General features: G+C 39.2%; 1 protein-coding gene across 2 annotated transcripts; it reads right to left on the bottom strand.

The window, feature by feature from the left end:
• Positions 1-262: 262 nt before the first annotated feature.
• Positions 263-5,861, bottom strand: LOC125478827 (translation initiation factor eIF-2B subunit gamma-like). Of its 2 annotated transcripts, XM_048587467.1 has the most exons (13): positions 5,781-5,861; positions 5,582-5,677; positions 5,304-5,381; positions 3,758-3,838; positions 3,454-3,673; positions 3,319-3,377; positions 2,011-2,060; positions 1,831-1,918; positions 1,484-1,741; positions 1,292-1,384; positions 1,050-1,154; positions 722-838; positions 263-628 (listed from the first exon to the last, which is right to left on the bottom strand). In XM_048587467.1, the coding sequence occupies exons 1-13, from the start codon at positions 5,844-5,846 to the stop codon at positions 557-559; spliced, it is 1,383 nt and encodes a 460-aa protein (XP_048443424.1). In that variant the 5' UTR covers positions 5,847-5,861; the 3' UTR covers positions 263-556. The 2 variants fall into 2 exon arrangements, with proteins under 2 accessions (XP_048443424.1, XP_048443425.1); XM_048587468.1 differs by lacking the exon at positions 5,781-5,861 and having other exon boundaries at positions 3,758-3,848.
• Between the last annotated feature and the right edge of the window lie 5,739 nt (positions 5,862-11,600).

The following is an 11,600-nucleotide window of genomic DNA, read 5'->3' as shown; positions in this document are numbered from 1 at the left end:
ATAAGGAAATATCCTTTCTGGTCCACCCGTTACAGAGAAGATTGGAATAAATAAGTTTCTTCAATTAGTACTTCATGCCTTTGTAAATCTTCCCGCACCCTCGAAAGGGTGAACTGTAGTGGCAAAGCCACCAGCTAATCCTTTTTTTATTAAAAAAAAAAAAAAAAAAAAAGAAGAATTAGCACTTCCATCTGACTTTCATTTCTTCCGTCAAGACATCTTGAATATATCCAAGCAATCCAATCTAATTCCAAACACCAAATGAGAGAAAATCAAAGCTTGCAATACAGATAGGCTTTCTATTCAACAACTCCGTTCGTTCAGAGATGAGCAACTAATTCACAAAACTGATGCTAGTCTAGTCTGTCTATTTATTCTCTCAATTGACAAAATTATTACATGATAGATAGATCGATAGGGACTCAAAGCGCACTCCGTTCTTGGCACGGGTATCTCGTTACCATCAGTTAAACAAAATCTATTCCAATCTATTCAAGCACAGGGCAGAAACTAAAACTTGCAAACTGTCATCTCCTCGCCATGGACTCCATCATTCTCACTTCTCTTTCTTAGCAAATGCCTCCCCCTTGCACTCGTTTCCAGCAGTAACCACGAAACCTGCACCAACCTGGACTCCAGCACACATAAATACTGGGATACCGTCAACTGAATGGAACAGAAGAGGAAGGGGAGAAAGACAGAAATAAAAAATCATGCTCACTTGACAATCTTTTAGTACAACATGATCTTGGAGCTGTGCATTACTGCAAATAACTGAATTTTGGACTGAACAACCATCGCCAATGGTAACATGATTCATCACAACTGAATTCACAACCTGCGTTAAAAATTAAGAATTGACTATTATCTGAGCTCTTAATATCTCAGTTTTTCTACTTATTTAATTATTTATTTATTATTTTTGGTTGATTGAGCTGAAGACCAGCAATATAAATGCCATTCTCGAATCAATTTATATTTAGAAAATATATGAATAAGTAATACTATATTTTAGATTTCAACATTTTATGATAAACAAATTATCTTACCTTCACATTAGAACCTATCCGGCAGTGACGACCAATAACAGATCGTTTAACACTGCATTTGTCACCCATTTGTGAACCTTCCCCAAGCATACAATGTGGTCCGACCTAAAAAGAAAAGTAGAGACCTTAACATGGAGCTACCCAGCACAATGGCCTGAACTTTCGCAAACTGTCACAAAAGCCCCAAGATTTATTGCTGAATTGACAATCAATCGTTTTGGTTCGTAAACAATTTGACTTACAGTCGTCTTAGATCCAAGTTCTGCTGATGGATGGATGATGTTATTTTGTGCAGAGAATGAATACCCTGACAAATGGCTAGCGTCTCCTATGACCTGACAGAATGTGAAATGTTAAAACTATCCACAGAATGAATGCAGAAGAGAGAAGTTTCACGGAAAATGGCAAACTAAAGCTCTCAACCATGAACTCACATCTCGATTAATGTCACTGAATGCTTGAATGGAATTTAACCTCACACAGTACTTGCTGTTTCCAGCAATATAAACACAGCATTTATGGGTTCTTTGTACAGGAGTAGAGCCATTACGACCTAGTGCATTGAGCTCATGGAAGCTTGGAGTGGATGAATTAGCCAGGATTTGAGATATCACTAGTTGGTTGTTATGAGAACTAGCCTTCTCGTTTCCATTTTCTTCTGGTTGAGGTGCACCATATAACACTTCTGAATTCTAATGTTCAAACACAGAAATATCAAGTCAGATGCTCTAGAAGGGCCTGCATGTTCAAGGAATCTAGCAAGGAACCTCACTGGACTAACCAGCTGGCGACGAACAAGATAAGGCAATACATCACACTTTAAACTTTGAAAGGTATCCTTTTGATCCAAAACTTCTTGTAGAACAGACCTAGGAGGGAATGAAAAAAATATACTGCACGTATAAAGATCAAGTTGTATCCAACAAACATCATTTGACAGCAAAACGGAAGGATGTATAACCTCTTGAATGCATATAAATGAGCATCCATGAGATCAGATCGAATTTCCATCTACAAGGAAAAAACAAGTGTAAGAACACACAGAAACCTAAACACCATATATCACAGTTAATGACATTTAGATTGAGAATTCTTAACTTCATAGGTATGTCCTTTCCTTTCATAGAAAATACGCATAGCCCTTGATTTGAGGTGTTATGATTTGCCCCCTACACAATTTTTACCCCCTAGATTATGCCTCAAATGTTAATGCAACTTCCATTCATTTTCTGTTAAATTTGCCATGTCGCAGTAGACTCTTTTTTATGTGGTTTTCTTAAATTTATTTTATTTATATTTCACTTCCACCACCTCCCCTTGCATCTCTCTTCTCTCCCTTCTTCTCTCTTCTTCTCCGCCCATTATGAAACCACAAACCCCACCCACCACCACCCGCTTATTCTAACCTGATCAAACAAAAATTTTAAGAGTAAAACAAATGAATAAAATAATCAAGTACCCAGCTCAGACTGACATATAAAAGAAACCCAACTGAAATATAAAATATCAACACCAAAACCGATTCAGCAGACACTCAGCTGACCAGCCAAACAAACTGCAGACCCCCACCACCCACCACCCCCCCCCCCCAAAAAAAAAACAAAAAAATAAAAATAGAAAACACCTATCAAAACCACCCCAGCCCAATACCAATCCCATTGGTCATTAGCTAATCCAAACCCACTGATAATGCCAATCCCTAAATCCCATTAACTCATGCAAGAATAAGCACAGAGTTCAAAAAGAATGACCAAATCCCCTTAACCGGGGGGGGGGGGGGGGGGGGGCGCCCTCCTCTCTGCGGCACATTATCTTATTTACAAAATATTGGTTGGAACTGAATGGAGACAACACTTTCTTGTTTCTTTTCCCTTTTTTATAAGAAACAAATATTCTAATTGGACAGAGAACCCAAATTGACACACAAGCATAATCAAGGGAGTACACTGAAAAAAGAAAAAGACTAGGGGATCAAAAACAAGAAAAATTATAAAGCAATTGTTGAAGCTGGAATGCTATCCTGAAAAGCACCTAATCAAATCCATGACTGAATTACAAATTCAGTAGCGATAAGCACAAACTGAAACAGTAACTTTAAATTTTTATTATGATAATGTCCAAGATGAGAGAATAGTTTCAGATGTTAGTGAGGTTGTGGTTGAGTGCCAAGCATATCTCAATGAAATTCACCAGCCCAGTAGTTTTTTACAGCTGGAAAGTGTCGACCAAAAGAAACAAAATAATTCACAGAGCCAAGCCAATTACTTACCTGGCCAACTGCACGGAGTATGCTCTTCTGAATTCGAATATCTTTCTCAAGTTCCGCTCCTAGCAAAGGACCAAGAGAGGGATGATGAATTTATAAGGTTACATGCTAAAGAAAGGGAAAATTATAATATCTAACCTGTTGCAATGTACAGTAAAAACTGCTTTGTTGGATCCAGCCCAATGATATTGTAGTGTCCTGGTTTCTTGGCTTTGTCTTTTCCAACAGAGGATACCGAATCTGAAGGTCCACTTATAGGAGCAGAACAAAGCATTGCAGTTAATACTGCATCATGACGTCTATGAGCAGCAGCTACAGCACCGGGAGAAACATCAGAGACAATATCGCCACTCACAACCTGCAGCATCGCAAGGAGTTGAAAGCTAATCTAGAAGAAACTTTTGAGAAGTCAAAATACTAGAAAGGATATATAGATGCTAACCAAAATGTCTTTTGCAGTCAAGTGGTGTGCAATGGCCCGAAGTGCACCAGCTGTTCCAACATCCTCAGGGACTGCCGCAACCTGCACTATGCCGAATTATGCAATGCATCTCTACATGAAATACTTATATAAAAAGAACCATTTGTGGAGTTAAATTAGAAAGACTGCTCAGTATCATGGTGGCTATAAGACTAAATACTGACGAACTCAGATAACATGCACAGGCACCTTAACAAAATGCAATGCAAATGCAAGAGATGAAAATGCAGCTTCTTAGAAATATAGCAGTAGATACAATTTCGGAAATACAGGGGATTGGCCCACATACATTCAATGAATGGACATCCAATTAAGCAATAAACAAGAAAAACAAGGGATTTGCATCAAACCAAGTCTTTCTAATAGAACAGAGGGTGAGAGGTATTAAACACCATGCTTTACAACAAGAACCATTAGTCCCATGAATCATACAATACAATCTCTTGAAAGACAAGTTTTATTATGACATAAACTAGATAGTGGAACTAATAATAGCCCATAAGAGGCTATCAAGGAAAAATTTATACCTCTCACACACCAAAGAATTACATAAAGCTGGAATAAACCAGCTCAAATATGCCTCCCCAAGCAAACCCTTACCTAGCAATGCAACTAGACAGACGAGCAACTTACACACAATTTTGCAATGGCAGAATTTTGGTAGTTAACATATGTAAAGACCAGGAAAGGGAGAACAAAAGGTTGTTCCTCCCACCAAACACTCCTCCCAAAAACCTCACCCTTTCCCCATTCCCTGCCTCAATGAAAACTGTAATAAGAAGAAAGAATTAAGACTTTGAGAGATGCATTTCATGGGCATTGACTTGATCTTGAACCTCTGAACACAAGGTCAGAATCTCACCCATCCATTCTAATGCGCGTCCTACTTACTCCTAATGACAGCATGCCAAAGGCAACTCCTCACCTTAACAAATCATGACCAGTTTCATAAGTGGAGATTTAGTGCAGGTGGCTGGGCTAAGTTTGATTGTGTGTGTGGTTCTAAGTCCGAGTGCAAATTCCTATAAAAATAAAAAATAAAAAGTTTCCAATTAACGCTTCAATTTTATGCACCAAATTCCCCACCTCTACCCACCTTTATCCTTTATCTAAGCACCGCTTCTCATATTGCAAGAAATCCAAGAATTTTTGGGGGCATTAGCATGAGCAAAAATGGTTCAAAAGTCTACAGTTTGAAAGAGAGTAAAACTGCCCAAAATCCCAGGATCTAATCCAAAATCACCTACTCGATTGAAAAACAATTGGATCCATCATCCATGTCAACCTTCTAGCCTCCCTCTCCGCTTGTACACATACAGAGACAAGAGAGTGCAACATTGACAAGCATCTTACACATAAAGTGTCCCCCAACGCAATGCACAAGTAAATGAACTACAAATAATGTTACTACACTATAGCCTTGGAACACAAACAAAATAAAGTAACATGAAATTCATAATATTAACAATAAAAACAAAAATAGAAGAGAGCAAAGTTGGGTAAGTACCTCAACATGTAAACGATCGGCATAGGCCCCGGAAATCCAACTTCCAACAAGTACGGCTGCATCTTGCCCTTCAACAACCTGGACAATCCACAAAGAAAAATTAACTGTGAGCCCTGCTTGGTTACCGGAAAACCGAAAAATTAGCATCATATTAAACCAAACAAAGCCAGGACAACTGTAAACAAGAAAACCCTTTTCTCATGAGCACCATTAACCAAGCAGAGAGCATAAGAATTAGAGTCTTCAGAGAGAGGAGGGGAGAGAAGAAGAAGTCGTACAACTATGAGGTCCTTAAGGTTACTGAGTTCCAAGAGCTCCAGAACGTACGAGATAACCGGACGGTTCGCAACTGGAAGCAAAGCCTTTGGAACCTCCTGCCATTATAATTCATATAAAAGAGAGAAATCATAACAAAATTTGGACAGAAATAAATCGAATGGGATTCCGGAGAATCAAAGTGTAGAAAAAGAGGGGGACCTTGGAGACTAGAGGGACAAGATTCTTCGAGGTGCCGCCGGCTAAGACTACCACTTGGAAATCCATCGGAGCAGCCGCAGAGAGGGAGAGAGGGAGGGAGGGTTTAGGGGTTTTTTATTTTTTTATTTTTTTTTTATTTTTTTTATTTTTTTTTATGTCTCTCTGAAGGAAGCTGAGAAATTAGGGAGCAGAGCGAGCTAGGGTGGTTTCACTTCTCGTATGGGTGTTATCCACTTACTTCTAATACTTCCTTTTCTAATACATCCTTATTAATTCCTGTCATTTCATTTTTTTTTTAATTTATCCGATCTAATGGTCGAAAATAAATAATATATGTGAAAAGTAAAAAATGATGTATAAATAGCACATCCCTTCTTACAATTGTTCTCTACAATTAACGGCGTTAAAAAAAAAAAAAAAAAAAAAAAGTAAAATATACCTTGAGGACTAAGTACCTAAAACCCTCCAAGTGGGAATATCATGGTAAATATTAATATTAATTGCCACAAAATCTAAATTTTAGAAATAGATCATATAATATGTGTAGGACCATGATTTTTCTACACATATTATATTAGGAAATTTTGCGCAAGTACCACCTGAATTTAAAAGCATGTGTGCAAATACCACATGAACTTTCAATTATAATTTTTTACCATCTATACTCTCTTAGTTGTTGGAATCTACCACCTACCGTTACTTTCCATCCATTTTGCCATTAAAGCATGTCACTTGTGGGGGTATTTTTGTCAATAAACTTCATAGGGCTAGTTAGAATAAAATAGCTCATAAATAAAACTATCCAAGTTAATATGGCGCCAAAATTGGACGCATGAGTCAAACCCCCAATTTTGTAAAAAAATTACTAGCTTTTTGCACAAATTCGTTGAGTATGCTATAGTCCTAAAACATTTTACCTGCAGGATGGCAAGCCAACTTATGAACAACGTCAGGCTTCCAACTGTGCAAACTAGGGAACAACCTATGAACCAAAATTCTAGTTGCTACTCTTCTTAGTGGGCTAAAATAATTGGTGTTGTGGGGAAATGATGACTATCCGGTGTTTTTCGTGGCATGTAAAACTAGTTTTTTTTTTTTTTTTTATCATAATGATATATTCATGATTTTTGTAATTACATAGAGTTTAAAAACAACATAAATCACCCATAGTAAACTTGTGCTTCATCAACCATAACAAATGAGGTCTAGGAAATTAGGCATATACTAATTACCAAAACTTGTCCTTCATCAAACATAGTTGTTTTCCTTTCTCTCTAAGAAACTCTTTGTATCCTGCTACAAAAATGACCCTCCCATTGGGTGCTGGTTTATTAGTTTCTTTTATATAAAGTGATTTGAGGAAATTTAGAAAGTTAATTGACGAAAATGCCCCACAAGTAATATGTTTTAATAGGAAAATGGATGGAAAGTAACGGTAGGTGGTACATTGACACGCCCCGACCGGAGTTGAGGCATGATGGCCGTCACGTGAGAGTCAAGTAGCCAAGTGCAAAAGAAGTAATTGAAAATGTGAACAAATTAAAATCAACCTAAAATTTATTTAAACTAGAAGATAAGTAAGTATGCGGAAGTGGTCCCAAGTTACAAACATTCAGAGCATAGGTAAATTAAAGAGGCAGTCGAACTAACTAAGTATTAACTACACAACCAGAGAGTAGATTCCTACATTACTTAGGGAATGTTAGAACCGCCGAGTGATCCTTGTGTGCCACGCAGAAGAACAGCTAACTAGTACCTGGAGGAGCGAAAAATATAAGGGTGAGTGGGCAAAAACAAAACTTTAGAAAACATCTTTCTCTTTTCCAAAAGTACTAACCCCTCTCCGTAAAACCTGTATAGTTTCTAGAAAATAATACTACATATATGAATGAAAAACCCATGCTCAAAAGCAATGACAACAAAAGCATGCCTTGCCATGATATTTCAGCAATACTAAATGTAAGTCAGGTGCGAATCAATCTAACAATCATGCCAATCGGAGTCTGATAGGAGCATATTTATGCTACTTAGCTATGTTGTTTCATTGCATTTAGTTAGTTAATTACTACTTATTATAGTCTTTTAAGCTATTTTTGTATGTTTTTAGGTCCTAATGGCAAAAGGAGCAAGAAAGTGCATTTTGGAGCCATTTGGGGTAGTTTTGGGCATGGATTGGATAGCTTAACTATGGAGCAAAGTGGTTGGATGAAATTGAAGTCAAGAGAGGCTAGGAAATGCTACAAATCTGGAGAAAGAAGTTCAAATACAAAGAAGATAAGGAAAAAGCAAGAAATAAGGAACATTATCCAACCTTATCTTATCCTATCCTAACCAACCTTATCCTTTCCTAAGTCTAGCATTATCCTATCTTATCTTATCTTATCCAAATCAGTTTATGCCTTAATTCTAGCTATTTAGAAGGGATTAGTTATATATTTAAACACATAATTCAGATTCTAGAAGCCTAATCCCTTTGTGTGCCGCATATAGGCCATTCCTTGGAGGTTTAGGAGTTGTAATCCCTCTTCTACACCTATGTTGTGAGTCCTTGTCCATTTAGGTCCAGAAATATGCCCTCAAACATCCTTTCTAGAAGCCTATCTTCCTCCTAAAAAGGTACCGCACCTATTCCCTTTAGAAACCCCAAATCCTTGCCGTGTATTCCCTATCCCTTTACCCCTTGGTTTCTGCCAAACCTTAACCTTTTTTCCCTGAGGATTGTGCAATCATTTTCCTTCAGAAATTGTGCAAAAACCTAGCCTATAAATTCAAGCTTATGCAGCACCATTCATACTATCCATTCACTCATTCATTCATTCATCCTTTCAGCCATCAAACATCATAATAAACACCACATCACCCTAGTGCCGCAAGGAAGGAAGGAATGAGAAGAGGACTTGTGCAATCTGCCATCCAAGGGAGTGTCGTGCATGCCATTGGAGTGTGGAGTGTTTTTGTGACACACCCCGATCGAGATCAGGGCATGCTGGCTGTCACGTGGAAGTGACGTAACCATGTGCACAGTGCAAAAGCTAATTAAAAAAAAAGTACGAATAAATAAAAACAGGCTTTACACAAAGTAATAACAAACATGTGCAAGCGTAAGTGTGAACACAACGTTCAGAGCACGAAAACCTAATGCAGTCCGGGAGAAAACTACACAACAAAAACACACCCGAAGGTGGTCCTAAACTGGTGCTGGTCTATCAAATATGCCGGGGAAAATCCTCAGGGAAGCCACCAAACGTGCTAGCCAACTAGAACCTGGAGGGGCGCAAAACAAAAGCGTGTGTGGGCAAAAACAAAGCTTTTCAAAAACCATTTCATAAACAAGTTCTAACCCGTCGCCGTAAAACCTGTATACTTCTCAGAAAATATAATATACATATATATAAGTCATGCTCAGAATTATACTATGCCAAAACCTCGAAGTAAAATGCAAGTGCTCAGGTAATATCACATCAATGCCATATAATCTGTCAGCCGAAGTCATCTAACATGACCTGTACGGCTGAATCTAGAGCTCAAATCTCCATCTCACTAGCTATACCTGCACACAAGTCGAAACTAGCTAAAGTGGTCTGTACGACAGGCCTGGGTGTAATATAAGTACGCTCAAGTGCTATGATCACGTGAAGGCTGGGCGAATAATCGCGGGTCACCTATGAGTCGGAACCATCTAAAGTGGTCTGTATGACAGGACTGGGTGTAATATAAGTACGCTCAAGTGCTACGATCACGTGAAGGCTGGGCGAATAATCGCGGGTCACTTATGAGTCGAAACCATCTAAAGTGGTCTGTACGACAGGACTGTGCACCTAACTTGGATCCAAGATGAGCGTGTGGTGCGGGAGGTGAACATCACGTGAAGGACTGTGGCCGACTCTGGGCGGGAGCACTAACACCGGAGGTGCAGGTTATGAGCTCTCTATATGCATCTCAACACTACTGAACATAAACATAAATCATACTCACCTGACACTTACCTGTGCGTCCGCAGCACCAAACATACATATATTTATATGCAACTAACAATGCATAAACAAACGGCAATATAATGCATGGCATATAAACGAATAAATGTTTCATTTCATTTTCTGGGAAAAGTATAAGTATATAGGTATATATGGAAAACCAAAAGTCCACTCACTGGTATGTAGAAGGGTCGTAACCCCCTTCCCTCGAGTAACCACGCTCGTCCTCGGGATAGGTATCACCTGTATGTGAAACAACTATAAAAAACATTAATTTTAAAGCACATAACCAACCTTAAGGAATAACTTATCATACAATGCTCAAATGGGGTGTATGAATACACCAATGTGATCTACTCAACCTCAGGAACATCCCCATATTTTTAGAAAAAGTTTTCACCGTCGCACGCGCCCCCACGCGCCGGCCAAGGCACGGCCACACGTAGGCACGTGCCTGGCACGCTGACGGCGCCAGTTAACGCCGTCAGGAATATTCCGTTAACTTTAACGGATTCCGTTGACGTTGTTAGGAATATTTCGTCCAAACTGACGAAATATTCCGTCGTCTTCTCCGGCAAGGCTCCGGCGCTGGAAAATCGGGAAATCTTCAAATCGTCATATCTTCTTCGTTTTTTCAACCAAATTTCACAAAATTGGTACCAAAATGAAGCTTACAGCGAGAGGAACAAATTCATACCACTTTCAAGTGCTAAAACACACGGGATCTGGTCGGGAAAACACCACCAACTCCGGCCAACCTCGAAACTCACGATCCCGACGTCCAAAACCTTCAAACAAACCACCCTGAGCCTCCTAAGGACCTCACCAAGCTTCCTAAAAGCTTGAAATTCCAAAAACATAAGAATTTACGTGTGCATGAACAGTGACAAAAATAGGGTATCCCGAGTTCGAAGTGAAAACGAAGGTATCCTTACCTGAAATAGTTATGGTTGAACTCCTACGGACCTTACGAGCATGAATATATACTTTGTTTCTTCGATCTGTGAAGATTTGGGTGGTTTCTAGGTAGGTCCGTACAAATGGAGGGGAAAATAGGAAAGGGAAATGGCACGGGACAGGGTGCAGGGCAGGGAAGGGTGAAGGAAATGTGTAGGGAAATGTGTGTGGTCCACAACCAGCCACACCAAGCTCAAAACAACCACACAACGAAAAAAAAATCACACTAGGGGCAAAATCATCTTTTCACACGTACGTTTTAAAATTTTTCGGAACGGGCTATCACAACCTACCCACCTTATAAGAATTTCGTCTCGAAATTCCAAACAACCAAACAACAAACCCCTAGTGACCAAAGAACAACTGAGGATACAAATCCCTCATCCGATCTTCAGTTTCCCATGTAGCTTCCTCCACGGAATGGTTCATCCACAAAACTTTCACCAAATTCACTGTCTTGTTCCTCATAACTTTTTCCTTCCAATCTAAAATCGTCACTGGTTCTTCATCATAAGTTAAATCCGGATTGATTTCCAAGGGTTGATGAGGTATCACATAAGACGGATCAGCAACATAATGTCGAAGCATGGACACGTGAAAAACGTTATGTACTCTAGCCAACTCCGGAGGCAACTCCAGCCTGTAAGCTACCTTGCCAACTCGCTCAGTGACCATGTACGGTTTGATATACCTGAGACTCAACTTACCTTTCTTTCCAAACCGTACAACGCCTCTCCATGGTGAAAGCTTCAAAAACACCCAATCGCCAACCTCGTACACTTTGTCAGTAGCATGCCGATCTGCTAAACTCTTCTGCCTATCTTGGGCTACCTTCAGGTTAGACTTAATTACCTGAACATTTTGAGTAGTCTCCTCAACAATCTCCGGG

Source organism: the organism of the source record quoted next, unplaced genomic scaffold, assembly GCF_019419815.1.
Source record: "Pyrus x bretschneideri cultivar Hongxiangsu unplaced genomic scaffold, Pyrus_bretschneideri_v1 Contig269, whole genome shotgun sequence".
Classification (NCBI taxonomy): Eukaryota; Viridiplantae; Streptophyta; class Magnoliopsida; order Rosales; family Rosaceae; genus Pyrus; species Pyrus x bretschneideri.
Note: the sequence above shows the minus strand (reverse complement) of the source record. Positions and strands in the feature narration are given on the sequence as shown.

Coding starts and splice junctions, on each gene's coding strand:
- LOC125478827 (XM_048587467.1), bottom strand. CDS start 5,846: ATGGATTTCCAAGTGGTAGTCTTAGCCGGCGGCACCTCGAAGAATCTT. Junction 1,385..1,483: donor TCAGTGACATTAATCGAGAT/GTGAGTTCATGG, acceptor ACATTCTGTCAG/GTCATAGGAGACGCTAGCCA. Junction 629..721: donor TTGTACTAAAAGATTGTCAA/GTGAGCATGATT, acceptor GCTGGAGTCCAG/GTTGGTGCAGGTTTCGTGGT.